The 22,433-nt window shown below is 35.5% G+C and overlaps 1 protein-coding gene across 4 annotated transcripts in view; it reads right to left on the bottom strand.

The window, feature by feature from the left end:
- The window catches only part of ATRNL1 (attractin like 1), an 853,221-nt gene that overhangs the window by 590,357 nt on the left and 240,431 nt on the right, over nt 1-22,433 (bottom strand). For 3 of the 4 annotated variants that reach the window (XM_055353888.2, XM_055353889.2, XM_019035498.4), the window contains one exon: nt 19,171-19,308. The exons of the other annotated variant lie outside the window; for it this stretch is intronic. In XM_055353888.2, the coding sequence (XP_055209863.1) occupies nt 19,171-19,308 (138 nt within the window). The remainder of the gene's footprint in view (nt 1-19,170; nt 19,309-22,433) is intronic. 4 annotated transcript variants of the gene reach the window in all.

Here is a 22,433-nt window from a genome sequence, read left to right as displayed (position 1 = left end):
AGAAGAAAAATGACAAACTGGAAGTAGTTAAGTCCTAACCTTTCAACAATAACATTGAATGTAAATGGACTAAATTCTTCAAATAAAAGACAGAGAGTGGCTGAATGGATTAAAACAAGACTCAAATATATGCTGCCCATAAGAAATTTACTTTAGCTATAAAAACAACATACACTAAAAATGAAGGAAATGAAATGAAATATTCCATGCAAATGGAAACAAAAAACAAGAATAGCTATACCTATGTCAGATAAAATAGATTTCAAGGCAAAAACTGTAAGAAGAGTCAAAGAAGGTCATTATATAATAATAAAATGGTCAAATTCAGCCAAAGAATATTAAAATTGCAAATATTTCTTGCACAAAACACTGGAGCATCCAGATAATATAAAGCAAACATTACTAGACCTAAAGAGAAAGACAGACTCCAATATAATAATGCCTGGGGACTTCAACACCCACTTTCAACACTGAACATATATTTTAAATAGAAAATCAACAATGCACCATTAGACTTAATACGCACTACAGACCAGATGGACCTAATGATCATCAAGAGAACATTTCATCCAACGGGTGAAAAATATACATTCTTCTCATTAGCACATGGAATATTCTTGAGGACAGACCATCTCTTAGGCCAGGAAGATAGTCTCAACAAAGTATTACATGTCAAAATAATATCAAGTTGGTTTTTTTGTTGTTGTTGTTTTTTTAAAGACAGAGTTTTGCTCTTGTTGCCCAGGCTGGAGTGCAATGGCACAATCTCGGCTCACCACAACCTCCACCTCTCAGGTTTAAGTGATTCTCCTGCCTCAGCCTCCCGAGTAGCTGGGACTACAGGCATGTGCCACCACCCTCAGCTAATTTTTTTGTATTTTTAGTACAGACAGGGTTTCTCCATTTTGATCAGGCTAGTCTTGAACTCCCAACCTCAGGTGATCCAGCTGCCTCGGCCTCCCAAAGAGAGTATCAAGTATTTTTTCTAACAACAGTGGAATTAACTAGAAATGAATAACGACACTTTGGAAACCATACAAATATATGGAAATGAAACAATACGCTGCTGAAGGAATTAAAACATTAAATTTCAATTAAGAAATTAAGAATAAAGCTTTAAAATGGCTTGAAACAAATAAAAATAGAATCACAACATACCAAAACCTATGGGACACCACAAAAACAATATTGCCTACATCAAAAAAGATTTCAAATAAAAACACTTAATAGTGCATCTTAGAAAATAAAAAAGCAGAACAAACTAAACCCAAACTTAGAAGAGAAGAACTAATAAAGACTAGAGCACAAATGAATAAGTTATAGACTAAAAAATATATATAAAAGATCAACAAAAGGAGAAGTTATTTGGGAAAAAATAACTAAAATTTATAAACTTTTAGCTACACTAAGAAAAAAGTGAGAAGATGAACATAATTAAGAAATGAAAAAAAGACACTACAATTGATACCACAGGAATTCAAAGAATCATTAGAGACTATGATAAGCAACTATATCCCAATAAATTGTAAAGCCTGGGAGACAAGTATAAATTCCTAAATACATACAAACTACCAAAATTGAACCATGAAGAAACAGAAAAACTAAACAGACCAATAGCAAGTTATGAAACAGAAACAATAATAAAGACTCCCATCAAAGAAAAGCCCAATATCAGATAGTTTCACTGCTGAATTCTACAAATCATTTACAGAAGAACTAACAAATTCTACTTATTATATTCTACAAAGTCAAGGATGAGAGAACACTCTCAAATTCATCCTACTGGCCAGCATTATCCTGATACCAAAACTAGACAAAGACACAATTAAAAACAAAAAAACAAAAACAAAACAAAACAAAAAACAAGAAAAGAAAACTACAGGCCAATATCACTCATGAACAAGATGCAAAAATCTGTAACAATATTCAACAAACTGATTTCAACAACATATTAAAAAGATCATTCATCATAATGAAGTAAGATTCATCTCAGGGGTGCAAGATAGTTCAACATACAAATCGATAAATGTGATACATCATAGCGCATTTAACAAAATATAGCATATTTGCTATAACATATAACAAAATAAAGGTCAAAAATTATTTCAATGGTTGAAAAAGCATTCAATGAAATTCAACGTCCCTTAATGATTTAAAAAAAACTCTCAAAAAACTAGGGATACCAGAAATACAACTCAAAACAATAAAGGTCATATAAAACAATCCCACCACTGGCATCATACTGACTAGGGAAACACTGAAAGCCTTTCCTCTAAGATCTGGAATACAACAAAGATGCCCACTTTCACCACTTTTATTAGACATAGTACTGGAAGTCCCACCCAGAGTAATTAGGGAAAAGAAAGAAATAAAGAGCATCCAAACAGGAAAGGAGGAAGTAAAATTATCCTTGTTTACAGATGATATGATCTTATACTTCAAAAAACCTAAAGACTCCACCAAAAACCTATTAGAACTAATAAATAAATTCAGTAGAGCTGCAGGATACAAAATTGACATATAAATTCAGTAGCATTTCTGTATGGCAACAGAGAACAATCTGAAAAACCAAAAAGTAATCCCATTTAAAATAGCTACAAATAAAATAAATGGAATCAAAGTAGTAAAAGCTCTGTATAATTAAAACTATAAAACACTGATGAAAGAAATTGAAAAGGACACAAAAAAGAAAATATATATCATGTTCATAAATTGGAAGAACAAATATTGTCAAAATATCCATACAACCCAAAGGTATCTACAGATTAAATGCACTCCTTATCAAAATACCAATGACATTCTTCTCAGAAATGGAAAAAAAAATCCTAAAATTCATACTGAACCATAAAAGGCTTAGAATAGCCAAAGCAATCTTGACCAAAAAGAACGAAGCTAGAGGCAGCATATTACCTGACTTCGAATTATGGTATACAGCTATACAGCAAACAAAACAGCATGATACTGGCATAAAGACAGACAAATAGTCCAATAGAATAGAGAGGCCAGAAATAAACCCACACACTTATAAACAACTCATTTTCAAAGAAGGTGCCAAGAACATACACTGGGGCAAGAATAGTCTCTCAATAAATGGTGCTCAGAAAATTATATCCTGTATATACAGAAGAATGGAACTAGACCCCCTAACTCTCAAGATATATATTAATTAAAACAAAATAGATTTAAAACTTAAATGTAAGACCTGAAACTTTGAAACCACTAGAAGAAAACATTGAGGAAATTCTTTTTTTTTTTTTTTTTTTTTTTGAGACAGAGTCTTGCTCTGTCACCAGGCTGGAGTGCAGTGGCGCAATCTTGGCTCAATGCAACCTCCGCCTCCCGGGTTCAAGTGATTCTCCTGCCTCAGCCTCCCAAGTAGCTGGGACTGCAGGTGCACACCACCACACCCAGCTAATTTTTGTATTTTTAGTAGAGACAGGGTTTCACCATGTTGGCCAGGATGGTCTCAATCTCTTGACCTCATGATCTGCCCACCTCGGCCTCCCAAAGTGCTGGGATTACAGGCGTGAGCCATTGCGCCCAGCCAACATTGAGGAAATTCTACAGAACGTTGGTCTGGGCAAAGATTTCGAGTAAGACCTCTAAATCACACGTAACCAAAGTAATATTGAAAAAATGAAATCACATCAAGCTTAAATGCTTCTGCAAAGCTAACAATCAACAAAGTAAAGAGAAAACCTACAGAATGGGGAGAAAGTATTTGCAAATAACTCATATGACAAGGGATTAATAACCAGAACACATAACGAGCTCAAACAACTCAATAGCAAAATAATAATAATAATACAATTAAAAATTGGGCTAAAGACCTGAAGAGACATTTCTCAAAAGAAGACTTATAAATGGCCAACAGGTTTATGAAAAAATGTTCAACATCAGTAATAATAAGGGAAATGCAAACCACCTCACCACAGTTAAAATGGCTTTTATCCAAAAGACAGAATATAACAAATGCTGGTGAGGATGCAGAAAAAGGGGTGTGCTCTCACACACTGTTGGTCAGGATGTAAATTAGTACAACCACTATGGAAAACAGTATGGAGGTTTATGGAAGTTCCTCAAAACACTACAAACAGAACTACGTATGATCCAGAAATTCTACTACTGGTTATATCCAAAAGAAGGAAAATCAGTATATCAAAGAAATATCTGCATATCCATGTTTATTGCAGCATTATTTGCAATAGGCAACATTTGGAATCCACGTAGGCGTCCATCAACAGATGAACAATGAAAGAAAATGTGGTATATATACACAAAAGGAACATTATTCCACCATTAAAAAGAATGAAGTCCTGTCATTTGCAATGACATTGATGGAACTAGAGAACATTATGTTAAGTGAAATAAGCCAGGTACAAAAGACAAATGTCTCATGTTCTCATTCATATGTGGGAGCTAAAACAATTGATCTCCTGGAGGTAGTGAATGAAATGGTGGTTACTAGAGGCTGTGAACACTAGTGAGGAGATGAGGATAAACAGAAATGGTTAATGGGTATAAAAATACAGTTAGAAAGAAAGAACAAGATCTAGTGTTCCACAGCATTATAAAGTGACTATAGTTTAAAATAATTTATTGTATATTTCAAAATATCCAGAAGAGTAGACTTGGAGCATTCACAACACAAAGAAATGATAAATGTTTGAGGTGATGGATATTTCAGTTACCCAGATTTGATGATTACACATTATCTATTTGTATTAAAATATTACATGTACCCCTTAAATATGTACAACTATTATATATCCAATTATTTTTTTAAAGTGAAGAAATGAAAGACCTTCCAAGACCAGATTCTTCAATGAGAATTCATCTCTTTGTCACTAATTCTATCACTCAATTTCTTCATAACACTATAATAGCACCCACACAGTGTATATAAATTTAAGTCCTAACATTGTTCCTTGCATTTATTAGGTATTCAATAAGTATTTATGGAGTTCAAGGATATTCCTTCATTGCAAATAACATAATGTGTAATGTACTGAGCCATTCTTCTATTCAACTAAATATTAATTTAGTTTCTTTTACTACAGTTTATAAGTCAGATTGGAAATAATATGACAAAAATAATACTGCCATAAAAGTTTGAATCATATATTTTTATCAAAATACTAAACTTATTGATGTTATGAATAGTAATAGTAATATCACAATAATAGCTAGGATTAGGGAGTTAACATTTGCCAGGAACATATATTATACAACATATAAAGTACCACATTTACGACTTACCATTACACCATAAATTAAATTAGCTGCATTTTGCAGATGAGAAAACTAAGACACTAAAAAGTTAAATAGGCCAGGCGCGGTGCCTCATGCCTGTAATTCCAGCACTTTGGGAGGTCAAGGCAGGTGGATCACCTGAGGTCAGGAGTCTGAGACCAGCCTGGCCAACATGTGAAACCCCGTCTCTACTAAAAATACAAAAATTAGCTGGGTGCAGTGGCGCGTGCCTGTCGTCCCAGCTACTAGGAAGGCTGAGGCAGGAGAATCCCTTGAACCCGGGAGGCTGGGGTTGTAGTGAACTGAGATCATACCACTGCACTCCAGCCTGGACAACAGAGCAAGACTGCATCTCAAAAAATAAAATTAAGTTAAAAGTTAAATAATTTATCCAAGGTGACAGTGGCATTGCCAGCATGTAGACTCAAGTGGTATGATTCCAAAGCCCAAGCATTTAACATTGTTATATTTTTCCATAGCCACAAAGATTACATATACATATATATACAGTATACATATACACACACATATTTTTTATACATATCTCCAAAGCAAGTTTTTAATCAGAGAATATTCCTGAACATTATAAATAAAATTTTAATAAACATTTTAAGAGTAAATTATAATAACTGACTAACCATAATATAATAATAATTGACAATAATGTTAGATTGGCTTTATTAGGTTGGATTTTTAAAATAATATATATGCTGCAGTATATTTAAAGCTTTGCCAGTCAAATATAAATTTATTTCCTACTTTCCCTTAATATCGGCATGCACTTTGAATTTTAATAAGTATATTTACTAGTTTTAAAAATGAGCTTTTCCCAATAAAGTAAACTAAAAATGAAAGAATAGTAATAAATGTTTACTTTCCATGCTTTATAAATTGATTTTAGACATTACTACATTAAAATAATTCATCAGATGTGACTTATTGTTTATTATTAGGTAGCTAATGTGGCCCCAAAAAATAAAAATGACTTTTACCCATCACATCACCATATAAAAGTCATAGACAGCAAAATATTTCCTGCCAACTTTAAGAAACACAGAAACTCTTAAAGAATTATTTAAAAATTTCATAAACTACCGGAGAAAGTATAACAGTGAATACAACAGGCATCTATTATTCACTCTATTTAATTTTTCATTGCCTTTACTTTGGCTTGTCAAATGTATCATGTCAGTAACAAAAATTAATGTGAAATAACTAAACTTGTCTTCAACCTAGCAGAGAAGTATTATCCTTAAAGGGGAACATATTCCTAAAAGCACTCTGCCTGTTAGAATAGTAAAACTTACCATAATAATTTAAAACATTTTGGAGCTAATAGAGCCATTCATATATTACTTTTACCTATGTTGGCAAAAAAATAATCATTGTGATGTTACATATGGCAATGGATTTGTAGATATGACACCAAAAATATAAGCAACAAAATAAAAAAATAGATAAACTATCAAAATTGAAACTTTTGCGTTTTAAAGGATACCATCAAAAAAGTGAACACAACCTACAGAATGGTGGAAAATACAAATCATATATCTCATGCGAGCCTCATATCTAGAAGATATATAGAACTTTTTATATTCAACAGCAAAAAAAGCCCAATTAAAAAATGAGTAAAAGATTTGAATAGACATTTCTCCAAGGAAGATAAAGAAATGGCTAAAAAGCATATGAAAAGACACAAATACTCACAAAGATATTTGTAAGCTATATTCTTAGCAGCATTATTTACAACAGCCAAAAGGTGGAAGCAACTCAAGTGTCCATCAATGAATAAATAGATAGACAAAATATGATGTGTGTAAGAACTAGATAAAGGTGACAGTTGTACAACATTGTGAATGTACTAATACATAATGAAACATTATTCAACCTTAGAAAGGAAAGACAGTCTGATACATGCTATCATACGAATGAACCATGAAGGCTTATGCTAAGAGAAATAAGCCAGTCACCAAAAGACAAAAACTGCATAATTCCACTTAACATGAGGTATCTATAGCCATCAAATTCACAGAAACAGAAAGTAGAATGGCAGTTCTTAGGGTCTGGAAGGAGGTGGGGGAGTGGGTAGCTATTTTTTAATGGGTATAGAGTTTCAGATTTACAAGATTAAAAAGTTTTAAAGAGGAATGAAAATGATGGTGGCAAAACAATGCACATGTCCTTATAATGCCACTAAACTGTATACTTAAAAATGGTTAAAATGGTAAACTTTATATTATGCATATTTTTCCAAAATTTAAGAAAACAAAGTTTCTTTAAACAGGTAAAGTACTTGAATAAGTATTTCTCCAAACTAAGATACAATGGCCAGCAAGCACATCAAAAGATATTCAATATTTAATCATCAAGGAAATGGAAATCAAAACCACAGTATTATTTAGCTGTAAAAAGGTATTAAGTACTGGTACTTGCTACAATGAGAATGAACACCAAAAACATAACATTTAGTGAAAGAAGGAAGTCCCAAGATGTTACATACTGTGATTCCATTTATATGAAATATCTAGAATATAAGTAAATTTGTAAAGACAGATAGCAGAGCAGTGGTTGCCAGGGGCTGGGGTGACTCCTTCATGAGTACGGAGTTTCCTTTTGGGATGATAAAAAATGCTTAAGAAATAGATAAAGGTGATAGAGACACAGAGCAAGATAGCAGAATAGAAGGTTCCATCAATCGTCCCCTCCAACAGGGACATCAATTTAACAACTATCTAAACAGAAAAAACACCTTCATAAAACCAAAAATCAGGTGAGCCCTCATAGTACCTGGTGTTAACTTCTATCAGTGAAAGAGGCACTGAAGTGATTTCTTAAAAATTCTCCAATTGCCAACATCAGCCCTCTCCCACCTCCCTGCAGTGGCAGCATATGGTGAGGAAAGTATCTCTAGCACTAAAGGAGGGAGAAAACAATAATCATGAGGGACTGAACTCACTGCTGTCCTGTTATAGTAGAAAGGAGAACTGAACAAAACTCAGGGGACACCCGCCTACAGAAGGCACATATAAACCAACACTAGACAAAGGAAAATCGCCAGTCCTAGCAGTCTGAACTTCAGTTCCCACTGACCTCACCACCAAGGGCTAAAATGCTCTGAGTCTTTAAATGAAGTTGAAAGGCAGTCTGGGCCATAAGGACTACAACTCTTAGGCAAGTCCTAGTGCTGAACTGGGCCCAGAAACGGTGAACTGGAGGGCACAGGACCTGCTGGGACAGCAGAGGGGGTGAATAAGGGAGTACTGGCATTGCCTCTCCTCTAACCCCAGACTGCACAAATCGTGGTTCCAAAAGAGACCCCTAACTTCCACCTGAGAAGAGGTGTGGGAAAAGTGGAGAGGACTTTGTCTTGGCACCAGTCAGAATGATGAGGCCCTCCTTCCAGGTCTTAGCTTCCAGATGACATTTCTAGACACATACTGGGCCAGAAAGGAACCCACTGACTTGAAGGAAAGGACCCAGTCCTGGAAGCATTCATCACCTGGTTAACTGAAGAGTACTTGGGTCCTGAATAACCAGCAGCAATTCCCACGTTCTATGTTGAGGGTCTTAGGTGAGCCTCTGAGACTTGCTGGCTTCACGTGAAACACAGCACATTACCAGCTGCGGTGGCTAAAGGGCAAAACTCTTATGTTAGAGAAAAGCACAGGGAAAAGTAAATGGTACTTTGTCTTGCACCTTAGGAACTAACACAGTCACAGGTGGATGGAGCACCAAGTGGGGTCTTGGGATCCCCAATTTTAGGACTTGACTCTTGGATGGCATTTCTGAACCTACCCTAGGCCAGAGGGGAGCCCACTCCCCTAAAGGGTGAGTCCCAGGCCAGGCAGCATTCACCATAAGCTTACTTAAGAGCCCTTAGGCCTTAAGGGATCATCAGCTGTAGTCTGGCAGTACTCCCCATGGCCTTTGATGGCAGTGGCTATGAGGTGAGGCTCTTCTGCCTTTGGAAAAGGGAGGGAAGAGTGGGAAGGACTGCATATTGTGTTTTGAGTGCCAGCTCAGCCAAAGTACAATAGAACACTAAGTAGACTTCTAAGGTTTTTAACTCTAGTCCCTAACTCCTGTATAGCACCTCTGGACCCACCAGGGGCCTGAGGGAACTCGTCATCCAGAAGGGAAGAACACAGGCCTAGCTGGCTTTGCCACCTGCTGATTGTAGAGCCCCAGGACTTTAGGCGAACACAGGCAGTAACCAGTGAGTGCATACAGCAGGCTGTAGGCAAGATCCAATGTTGTGCTGGCTTCATGTTTGACCAGCACAGTCATACTGGTGATGGCCACGGTGGTACTTTTGTCAGTCCACCCCCAGCTTTAAGTGGCCCAGAACAGAGAGAGAAATTCTGTTTGTTTGGGAGAAAATAAGGTAAGAGAACAATAGTCTCTGCCTGGTAATCCAGAATTCTCCCAGACTTTGTCCAAGACCATCAAGGCAGTCCCTCTATGAGTTTGTAAGTAAAGTGTTACTGGGCTTAGGGTCCCCTCTATAGCAGATACAACTAATACCATAACATCCAAGTCCCAAGTCCTTTCAAACATCTAGAAAGTCTTCCCAAGGAGGACAGGTACCAACAAGCCCAGACAGTGGGGGCTACAATAAATACCTAACTGATCAATGCCCAGATAATGAAGAACATCTATTAGCATCAACACCATCCAGGAAAACACGACCTCATCAAATGAAATAGATAAGCCACCAGGGACCAATCCTGGAGAAACAGAGATATGTGACCTTTCAAACAGAGAATTTAAAATACCTGTGTTCACGAAACTCAAAGAAATGCAAGATAACAAAAAGAAGAAATTGAGAATTCTATTAGATGAATGTAACAAAGAGACTGAAATAATTAAAAGGTATCAAGGAGAAATTCTGTAGCTGAAAGATGTAATTCGCATATGGAAGAATGCATCAGTCTTTTAATAGCAGAATTAATCAAGCAGAAGAAAAAATTAGTGAGCTTAAAGACAGGCTATTTGAAAATACGCTGTCAGAAAAGACAAAAGAAGAAGATTAAAAACAATGAAGCACATCTACAGAATTTAGAGAATAGCTACAAAAGTGAAAATCTAAGAGTTCGTGGCCTTAAAAAGGAAGAAGTGAAACAGATAAGGGTAGAAAGTTTATTCAAAGGGGTAACAACACGAAACTTCTCAAACTAGAGAAATATATCAATATCAAAGTACAAGGTTATAGAACACCAAACAGAATTAAACCCAAAGAAGACTACATCAAGGCATTTAGTAATCAATCAAACTCCCAAAGATCAAGAATAAAGAAAGGATCCTAAAAGCAGCAAGGGAAAAGCAACAAATCACATACAATGGAGCTCCAATACATCTGGCGGCAGACTGTTCAGTGGAAACCTTACGGGCCGGGAGACAGTGGCATGACATATTTAAAGTGCTGAAGGAAAACAACTTTTACATTTGAAATGTATATATATCCTAAAATGTATATATTTGAAGTGTATATATATCCTACAAACATGAAGGAGAAATAAAGACTTTCTCAGACAAACAAAAGCTGAGTGATTTCATCAGCACCAGACCTGTCCTAAAAGAAATGCTAAAGGGAGTACTACAAACAGAAAAAAAAATGACATTAATCAGCAATAAGTAATCACCTGAAAACACAAAACTCACTGGTAACAGTGAGTACACATAAAAACACAGAATATTATAACACTGTAACTGTGGTGAGTAAAATACTCTTATCCTACATAGAAAGACTAAACAATGAACCACTCAAAAATAATAACAACTTTTCAAGATGTTGACAGTAAAATAAGATATAAATACAAACAACAACAAGTTGAAAAGCAGATGGATGAGGTTAAGGTATAGAGTTTTTATTAGTTTTCATTTTGCTTGTTTATTTGTTTATGCAAACAGTGTCAAGTTGTTATTAGGTTAAAATAATGGGCTATAAGGTAGTTTTTGCAAGATTCATGGTAACCTCAAACCAAAAAACATACAATGGATACACAAAAAATAAAAACTAAAAAACTATATCATATCACCAGGAAAAAAAATGACCTTCACTAAAGGAAGACAGGAGGGAAAGAAAGAAGGAAAAGAGGACCACAAAAAGTGTCAAGTTGTTATCAGCTTAAATAATGGGTTATAATGTACTATTTACAAGTCTCGTGGTAACCTCAAAACAAAAAAACAAGATACACAAGAAATAAAAACCAAGAAACTAAATCATATCACCTTCAGTAAAGCAAGACAGAAAGAAAGAAGAGAAGAACACAAAACAACCAGAAAACAAATAATAAAATGGCAGAAGTAAGTCCTTACTTATCAATAACAGCTTTCAATGTAAATAGACTAAACTCTTCAATCAAGAGAGTGGCTGAATGGATGGAAAAAAAAATACTCAATAATCTGTTGCCTACAATAAACATATTTTACAAATAAAGACACATGTAGCCTATGATAAAGGAATGGAAAAAGATATTCCATGCAAATGGAAACCAAAAAAGAATAGGAGTAGCTATACTTACATCAAACAAAATAGATTTCAAGACGAAAAACAAAAGAATAGACAAAGAAGGTCACTCTATAATGATAAAGCGGTCAATTCAGCAAGAAGATATAACAGTTTTAAACATATGTATACACCCAACAATGAAGCATCCAGATATATAAAGCAAATATTATTATTAGAGGTAAAGAGAGAGATAGGCCCCAATAAAGTAATAGCTGGAGATTTCAACACTGCACTTTCAGCTATGAACAGATCTTTCTTTGAAGAAAATCAACAAAGAAACATGGGACTTAATCTGCACTATAGACCAAATGGATCTATCAGATATTTACAGAAAATTTCATCCAACAGCTGCAGAATACACATTATTTTCCTCACCACATGGATCACTCTCAAGTATAGACCATATGTTAGGTCACAAAGCAAGTTGTAAAACATTTTAAAAAACTGAAATAATATAAAGCATCATCTCTGACCACAATGGAATAAAACTAGAAATTAATAACAAGAGGAATTTACAAATACATGGAAATTAACCAATATGCTCCTGAATGACCAGAGGGTCAATGAAGAAACTAAGAAGGAAACTGAAAATTTTCTTGAAACATGATAATAGAAACACAACATACTAAAACCTATGGGATACAGCAAAGCAATACTAAGAGGGAAGTGTCTAGCTATAAGTGCCTACATCAAAAAAAGAGGAAAAGCTTCAAATAATCTAATGAGGCATCCTAAAGAACTAGAAAAGGAAGAGCAAACCAAAACCAAAATTAATAGAAGAAAATAAGAAAGATCAAAGCAGAAATAATAAAATTGAAATGAAGAAAACAATAAAAAAAAGACTGATGAAACAAAAGGTTGATTTTTGAAAGGTTAAACAAAATAGAAAAACCTTTAGCCAGACAAACTAAGAAAAAACAGAGAAGACACACACAAAAAAATTCAATCAGAAAGGAAAAGGAGACATTTCAAAGGATACTGCAAAAATTCAAAGGATTACTAGTGGCTACTATGAACAACTACATGCCAATAAACTGGAACATCTAGAAGAAATAAAAAATTCCTACACAGATACAACCTACCGAGATTGAACTGGGAAGAAATCCAAAACCTGAACAGACCAATAACAAGTAATGTTATTGAAGGTATAATAAAAAGTCTCCCAATAAAGAAAAGCCTGGGGTCTGATGGCTTCACAGCTGAATTCTACCAAACATTTAAAGCAGAACTAATACCAATCCTACTCAAACTATTCTGAAAAATAGAGGACAAGGAAATACTTCCAAACTCATTCTACAAGGCCAATATTACCCTGATATTAAAACCAGACAAAGACACACACACCAAAAAAAAAAAAAAAAAAAAGAAAAGAAAAGAAAAAAAAAGAAAGAAAACTAGCCGGGTGTGGTGGCTCACCCCTGTAATCCCAGCACTTTGGGAGGCCAAGGCAGTCAGATGCCAAGGTCAGGAGATCTAGACCATCCTGGCTAACACGGTGAAACTCCATCTCTACTAAAAATCCAAAAAATTAACTGGGCATGTTGGCACGTACCTGCAGTCCCAGCTACTTGGAGGCTGAGGCAGGAGAATCACTTGAACCCGGGAGGTGGAGGTTGCAGTGAGCTGAGATCGTGCCACTGCACTCCAGCCTGGGCGACAGAGCAAGACTCCATGTCAAAAACAAACAAAGAAAACTACAGGCCAATATCTCTAGTGAATGTTGGTGCAAAATACTAGCAAACAAAATTCAACAGTACATCAGAAAGATCATTCATAATCAAGTGGGATTTATCCCCCTGGAATGCAAGAATGGTTCAACATATGCAAATCAGTCCATGTGATGCATCATATCAATAGAATGAAGGATAAAAATGATCTAATCATTTCAATTGACAGTGAAAACGCATTTGATAAAATTCAAGATCCCTTCATGATAAAAACCCTCAAAAAATTGGGGATTGAAGGAACATAACCTAATAAAAGCCATATATGACAGACCCACAGCTAGTATCATACTGAAGGGGGAAAATTGAGAGGCTTTCTTCTAAAATCTGGAACACAATAAGGATGCCCACTTTCACCACTGTTATTGAACACAGTCCTGAACGTCCTAGCTAGAGCAATAAGAAAAAAGAAAGATATAAAGGGCATCCAAACAGGAAAGGAGGAAGCCAAATTATCCTTGTTTCCAGATAATATGATCTTATATTTGGAAAAACCTAAAGACTCCATAAAAATCTTAGAACTGATAAATTCAGTAAAATTGAAGGATACAAAATCAACATACAAAAATCAGTAGCATTTCTATATGCCAATAGTGAACAATATAAAAAAGAAATTAATAAAGTAATCCCATTTATAATAGCCACACATAAAATTAAATACCTGGGAATTAACCAAAGAAGTGAAAGATCTCTATAATGAAAACTATAAAACAATAATTAAAGAAATTGAAGAGGATACCAAAAATGCATTGGAAGAATCAATTCATGGATTGGAAGAATCGATATTGTTAAAATGTCCATATTACCCAAGGCAGTCTACAGATACAATGCAATCCCTCTCAAAATAACAGTAACATTTGTCACAGAAACAGAAAAAAAAATTAAAACATATATGGAACCACAAAAGACCCAGAATAGCCAAAGCTATCCAAAGCAAAAAGAACTGAAGGAATGACATTACCTGACTTCAAGGTATACTAAGGAGCTACAGTAAGCAACGCAGCATAATACTGGCATAAAAACAGACACATAGTCCAATGGAACAGAACAGAGAACTCAGAAACAAATTGACACAGCTACAGTGAATTCATTTTCGACAAAGGTGACCAGAACATATACTGGGGAAAAGACAGATTCTTCAATAAATGGTGCTGGGAAAACTGGAGATCCATATGCAGAAGAATGAAACTAGAGTCTATCTCTTGCCATATATAAAAAGCATATGGTATAAAGACTTAAATCTAAGACCTCAAACTATGAAACTACCAGAACAAAACATTGGGGAAAAATCTCCAGGACATTGGTCTGGGCCAAAATTTCTTGGACAATACCCTGTAAGCACAGGCAACTAAAGCAAAAACGGACAAATGGGATTACAACAAGTTAAACAGCTTCTGCACAGCAAAGGATACAATCAACAAAGTGAAGAGAAAACCCATAGAATGGGAGAGAATATTTGCAAACTACCCATCTAACAAAGGATTAGTAACCCAAATATATAAGGAGCTGAAACAATGCCACAGAAAAAAATCTAATAGTCCAATCAAAAAGTGGGCAAAATATTTGAAGAGATATTTCTCAAAAGAAGACATACAAATGACAAACAGGCATATGCAAAGGTGCTCAAAATCATGGATCATCAGAGAAATGCAAATCAGAACTGTAATATCACCCCAGTTAAAATGGCTTATAGCCAAAGACAGGCAATAACAAATGTTTGTGAGGATGTGGAGAAAACAGAACCCTTGTACACAGCTAGTGAGAATGTAAATTAGTACAAGTACTATGGAGAAAAGTTTGAAGGTTCCTCAAAACACTAAAAATTGAGCAACCGTATGATCCAGCAATTCCATGGCTGGGTATAAACCTTAAAAACAGGACACTGGTATATCAAAGAGATAGCTGCGCTCCTATGTTGCAACAATGTTTACAATAGATAAAATTTGGAAGCAACCTAAGTGTCCATTACACAGGGGTCCCCAACCCTTGGGTATGGACTGGTACCAGTCTATTTCCTGTTAGGAACCGGCTGCACAGCAGAAGGTGATCAGCGGGTGAAAAAGCATTAAGGCCAGAGCTCTGCCTCCTGTCAGATCTGTGGTGGCATTAGATTCTCATAGGAGCTCAAACCCTACTGTGAACTACACATGTGAGGAATCTAGACTACGCACTCCTTACGAGAATCTAACTAATGCCTGATGATCTGAGGTAGAATAGTTTCATCCACAAACTATACCCCACCACCACCCCATCCGTGGAAAAATTGTCTTCCCCAGAACTACTCCCTGATGCCAAAAATGTTGGGGACTGCTGTATTAACAGATGAATGGATAAAGAAAATGTAGTATATATTTTTTATGGCATTCATCCATAAAAAAGAATGAGATCCTGTCATTTGCAACAACATGGATAGAACTGGAGATCACTATGTTAAGTGAAATAAGACAGGCACAGAAAGACAAACATCGCTTGTTCTCACTTATTTGCGGAATCTAAAAAGCAAAACAATTGAATTCATGAACATAGACAGTAAAAGGATGGTTACCAGAGGCTGCGAAGGGTAATTGGGTGCTGGGGAGAAGGTAGGGATGATTAATCGGTACAAAAACAATAGTTAGAGGGCTGGAGGGCAGGGGGTATAGTTAAGGGGTGCAAAAAAATAGGAAGAATGAAGAAGACCTACTATTCGATAGCACAACAAGGTGACTATAGTCAGTAGCAACTTAATTGTACATTTTAAAATAACTTGAAATAACTTAAAGAGTGTAATTAGATTCTTTGTAACACAAAGGATAAATGCTTGAGCAGAAGGTTACCCTATTTTCCATGAAGTGATTATTTCACATTGCATGCCTGTATCAAGATATTTCATGTACCCCATAAATATATACACCTACTATGTACCCACAAAATTAAAAATTGAATTCTTTTTAATTAAAAACTTTAAAAAATGCCCAGGCATGGTGGCTCACGCCTGTAACCACAGCACTTTGGGAGGCTGAGGCGGACAGATCACGAGGTCAGGAGTTTAAGACCAGCCTGGCCAACATAGTGAAACTCCATCTCTATTAAAAATACAAAAAAATAAAAATTAGCTAGGCGTGGTGGCGGGCCCCTGTAGTCCCAGCTACTTGGGAGGCTGAGGCAGGAGAATTGCTTGAACTCAGGACACAGAGGTTGCAGTGAGCCGAGATCACACCACTGCACTCCAGCCTGGGCAACACAGCGATACTCTGTCTAAAAAAAAAAAGAAAAAAAAATCAGATAGTTGCACAACACTGTACATAGTTAAGTGTCTGTTATGTGTGTTTCACTTTGCTAAAAAGTCATTCTCAAGAATTGGAGTTATGGTTAGAAGCATTATATAAATGCCAACAGAAATATATAAAGTAAATTACAGAATGAACTAATTACATATGGGCATGAAAATATGTTGGAAAATATATCTAAAATAATTTTCATAAAAGTAAAATAAAACATACCACAATTTTATATTAAATACACGACAGTTTACAGAGACACACAAATTGTAATGTGAATGAAAACATCTCATAGTATATTTTTTCTTCAAATTATGCGATCAATACATTAACACACACAACCTATCTGACACATGCACTTTCTCCAATAAAATGTATGGCCACGGAAAATTCAGTACTAAAACACTTTAGAAAGAGCTTGTCTTGAAAACCTTGGTCTTTTTAGAAATATAAAATTAAAAAACAGTATGACTCTAGTATGTAGACCCTAAATTTTGTGGATTCCACTTGGCCCATAATTACTGCACCTTACGTATCCACTGGACAGAGCACTAAGCTGTGGCTTTTAGGTGAGAACAACTGGATCTTCCTGGTCCATATTAACATAACTCCTGCATTAACAGTTAAGAGCAAGGTTTAGGAATGAGACATTTTCTTGCTCGAACTAGCAATATGATCTTGGGTATTTTAGATAACTTCTTTGTGTATTAAATATTTGTGTCCACATGTAAAATGAGGATCAAAGTAATACCATATAGTTTTGTAAAGCTAATATAAAATAATGACAATAAAGCTATTAGTACAGTGCCTAGGATATAAAAAATGTTAAATGTGAACCAATGCATCTGTATTAGAGTTTCAAATGGATCAGAGCACTGCATAACACAAAACTTCCATTCACCTATCTTTATTTGTCACCCAACATACTACAGTAGGCCCTCCTTACCCATGGGTTCCACATCTGTGAACTCAACCAACAGCAGATCAAAAATATTCAGAAAAAATCCCCCAAATTCCAAAATGTAAAATTTATATTTGCCATGCACCAAGTATACTTTGAATCCATGTGAATGAAGTGAAATATAGGCATTGTATTAGGAATTACAACTAAAGATGATTTGAAGTACACAGGAGGATATGCATCAGTTATATGCAAATACTACACCCTATGTAAGGGACTTCACCATCTGCAGATGTTGGTACACAGGAAAGGTCTTGGAATTAATCCGCATGGATACCAAGGTACAACTGTATTAGCTGCACAATTTTGTTGACTCAAATGTTGAATCAGTTCATCATTCCCCATGTGTCTCAACTCTGAGTGCATATTAGTCACTTGGGAAACATTTAAAAAGAACAATTACCTAAGAATCACCCTACAACCACAACGCAGATAATGATTTAATTGTTTTAGAGAGTAGCCCAGACATCCATATTTTTAAAGCTTTCCAGCTGGTTCTAATATGCAGCTAGTGTTAAAAAAAAATTATCTAACCAGAGTCAGGCTCCACTCCCTCAAATTCCTCACATCTTCACAGCCAAAAACGTATTTCTGTGGGTGCTATGTAGGCAAACTCCATTTAGAGACGGTAGATTAAAAATTTAAAAGACAAGTTCCAATCTAGAGATAATGAAGGATTTCTATTAAATTCTACTTTAAAAGGAAATTATATTTAAAGGCCAAATATTATTTACAAAGTAGGAGAAAGAAGTGGCAGAATAGAGAGGAAGATGGAGGAAAGTAGGGTTTAGTAAACAAGAATGTGATGATTATGGCTAGCATTTATAATGCTCTTTTTTATGTGCTTCAATTCCTAAGGCCTATATTACATAAAATCTCATTTGACCTTTACAACAACTCAGTGAATTATTATCATCTCCATTTTACATATGGGAAAAATAAGACACTGAGAGGTTAATGAACCAAGGTCATACATTTGGACAGTGACAGAGTTGGGATTTCAGCCCAGATTTGGTTCCAAACCCATACTCTCCTAAATACTACTCTATACTACCACCCTGTGCAATAAAAATCTTACCTGATGTAAGTTAAACACATTTAACTTTTAATTATTATTTCTGAAGTCAAAACAATAAATTATTACTTATTAAAAAAACTATCAGCAATGATTATTTTTGAATAGTGAGATAGTAGGTATTTTTTCTTTTATTTATCTGTATTTGAGAAATTACAATAAGAAACATGCATTCATTTTGAAATAAGAAAAAGGAACATTTTTGAATCAAGCATATTACAGAATTTTTATAGTTCACAGTTTCTAATATGTATTACTTTAGAAAACATACTAAAACTGAGTAAAAAATTTTCTGTAGTAGTATATATTCTCCACAACAGGCGCTGCTTTCTTAATTATCTTTTCCTTAGTAAAAATACACCAAAATTTGCTTAAAAGAAACTTACCAGTGCACTGTCCACCATTGGTTGGATCTCCATAATAACCTGGCATACAATCTTGACACTGCTTTCCTGTGGTGAGATTTTTACACTGTTCGCACACATTATTATTGATGCAAGTGCTATGTCCATTACACTGGCAAGCTAAAGGAAACAGTAAAAAGCATTACAAATATCTAACATAATATCAAGTATAATAGCTATCAAAACAAAGAATGCATCTTAAAAAGCTGGATTGTAAAAATGTCCAAAGAGCATCTTCCAAGTTTTGTTTAAAAATTAATAACACATATAGCTCAAAGTTTTGTGCAAGACAGTGTGTACCATAAATCATGTGTTGAAATTTTACCTTAACCTCTTTACAATGCCATGGTTAAAGATGAACTGGAACATAAAAGTTATAGCTAAAGAGGGAATAATCTTTAGCATAATCCTTAAAAATTCATAAGAATGGTATGTCTGTTAAGTTATATAAACACAAGGCTAAATACTATAACTTTGATAAAGAATGCTAAAATTCATCTTAATTATATTAACACATGATAATAAAGAATCAATCAATATAGAAAATAGTGTGGCAATAGATTCTAGCCAGAATAAAGTAAACTAATAGTAAAATTAATAAAAATAGTACTTTTGAGCCAGGCGTGGTGGCTCACGCCTGTAATCCCAGCACTTTGGGAGGCCGAGGTGGGCAGATCACTTGAGGTGAGGAGTTTGAGACCAGCCTGGCCAACTTGGTGAAACCCTGTCTCTACTAAAAATACAAAAAAATTAGCTGGGCATGGTGGTGCATGCCTGTAATCTTAGCTACTCGGGAGGCTGAGGCAGGAGAATTCGCTTGAACCTGGGAGACAGATGTTGCAGTGAGCCGAGATCGTGCCACTGCACTCCAGCCTGGGCAACAGAGCAAGACTCTGTCTCAAAAAAAAAAAAAAAAGTACTTTTGAATTAATTTGCATAAATGTGTATCTTCTTTAGGTAAGAAAAACTTCAAGATTTAACTGAAAGTCTATTTAAGTTTGAACTAAACAGAATTAAATATAGAGTATGAGATTGTTTATATATCTGTGTAACTAAGACTTCCACGTTTCGATGTTAATATTACAGCGGAATATAAAAATTTCAGAATAAAGTTCATATATGAAAGGCTCATGCTCTTTGTGCCTATTTGGGACATAATATTAACTTAGTCTGGTAACTGCTTGGCCAAAAATCATCTTAATTGTCACCCTCATGATTATTTTTACTTATTACAACTATGATAGCAACTAGCATTTAACTGAGCTCTCTCTCACTCCATGAGGAAAGCCAATATTCTGCTGATGCCAATTGTTTGTAGTTGGTATCTGTTCTGATTGGTAAGTGTACATAAGCATCAATTTTTAAACACTGTAAACACCATGCCTTGGCCAGACAGAGGACCAAATTGTACACATGAATTTTATTATTTAATCTTCAAAACAATGCTATGTGGAAGTTGCTGTGTTCAGGACTAATTCTAAGATGGAGAAATCTGGGTTAAGCAACTACACAAAGTCACACAGCTAATCAACGACAGAAACAAATATGTATATGGAACACTGAATGTAAAAAAAACAGATATTAAATAGCATGTAAAACTGCCTCTTATATTCAGAAAATCTGAAAGTGAGAGGAATTCCCAAGAGGCTAGCATAGGATCATCAAAATGAATTAGCATGTGAAGAAACAGACAAACAAAAGAGTAAAACCAAATACTTTACAGAAATTCTTAGAGGTGCAAGTCTATTGTAACACATTATAGAAAGAATATGCAGTTATGAAAAAATGCTCATCATCCTCTTTATGAAATTGAGAAAAATTATAATGTTTTTAAACTACATATTACATTATGAAACAATTAGAAAATTTAATAGCAAGGAATAATGTTCATGACAAATTAAGAGAAGCAATTAATACAGAGCATTATATTTAGAAAGATCGCAATGTTAAATTCAAGGAAGCAGAGCAAACAGCAAAATAGGTTTCTCCAACAATTATACCCATGAAGAAACATCAATTTGAACAACCACTCACACATACAATTGCCTTCATGAGGGCTAAAAAAAACCTGAATGCACAAGTAAGGCTGTGAAGCCTCTCCAGACTACAGACTAGTAAAAGTATGGTTGGATGGTAAGAGAATCAGTTTTCTGTGACCACAATACCCCATCCCCAAGCCCTTAGAGTACTATACACAGAAAGGCCTCCAGGACTCAGGGATTCTACACTCAAAAGAGGAAGCCAGAGATAGGCATTATGCTTCTCTACCATCCTGAATCCCTTCATGGGAGATTTGCTTCTGCATCAGCCCATGAAGAGCACCACAAGTACAATGGGGCTGAACCACCTGAGGCCACCTATGGAAAAAAGAAAGAGTAGGGCTAGTAACAGGCAGCACAGAGAACTTGGCAGTGGCTTACCATCCCTGGCAGAGAGGATGCCCCACCACAGAGGATGTTTATGAGTGCCACAATGTCAGATGGATGGTCTACAATCCTTCATATGTGAGGGTCTGACCCTGATCTCTTACATGGCCTGGGCACCCAATGTGGATCTCCCATGATCACAATGAGTTTGGATCCTGCATTAGACAATCATGTCAAAGCTGGGCTCAGAGCACCTTCTAGCACTAAAATGAAATACAAGAGTCAGTATGCTCAGAATATGTCAACAAGCCCACCGAAACAGAACAGTCACAAACAAATCCAGACTGCAAAGACTGGAAAAAAATACCTAATTCGTCAATAAACATACAGAGACACATGTAAAGAAGATATAAGATTAGCTTGGAAAAGATGGCCTCATGAAATGCCCAAAACAAGGTGCCAATTACTAATCCTAAACATATGCACATAAATCATAGGCAATCAAAGAATTAAAATATAGCTGCTTTAAGCAAAATCAGCAATGTCAATACAACACAGAGGAACAAATGAGGAATTTGTTAGAGAAATTCAACAAACAAATTGAAATAATTTAAAAAATCAAACAGTAATCCAGGAGCTAAAAAGAATAATAAATGAAGGGAAAAATGCAGGCCGCACACCTGCGGTGGCTCACGCCTGTAATCCCAGCACTGTGGGAGGCTGAGGCAGTCAGATCCCAAGGTCAGGAGATTGAGATGATCCTGGCTAACATGGTGAAACCCCATCTCTACTAAAAATACAAAAAAATTAGCCAGGCGTGGTGGTAGGCGCCTGTAGTCCCAGCTACTTGCGAGGCTGAAGCAGGAGAATGGCATGAAC

Source organism: Gorilla gorilla, chromosome 8 (genome assembly GCF_029281585.2).
Source record: "Gorilla gorilla gorilla isolate KB3781 chromosome 8, NHGRI_mGorGor1-v2.1_pri, whole genome shotgun sequence".
In the NCBI taxonomy this organism is placed as follows: Eukaryota; Metazoa; Chordata; class Mammalia; order Primates; family Hominidae; genus Gorilla; species Gorilla gorilla.
Note: the sequence above shows the minus strand (reverse complement) of the source record. Positions and strands in the feature narration are given on the sequence as shown.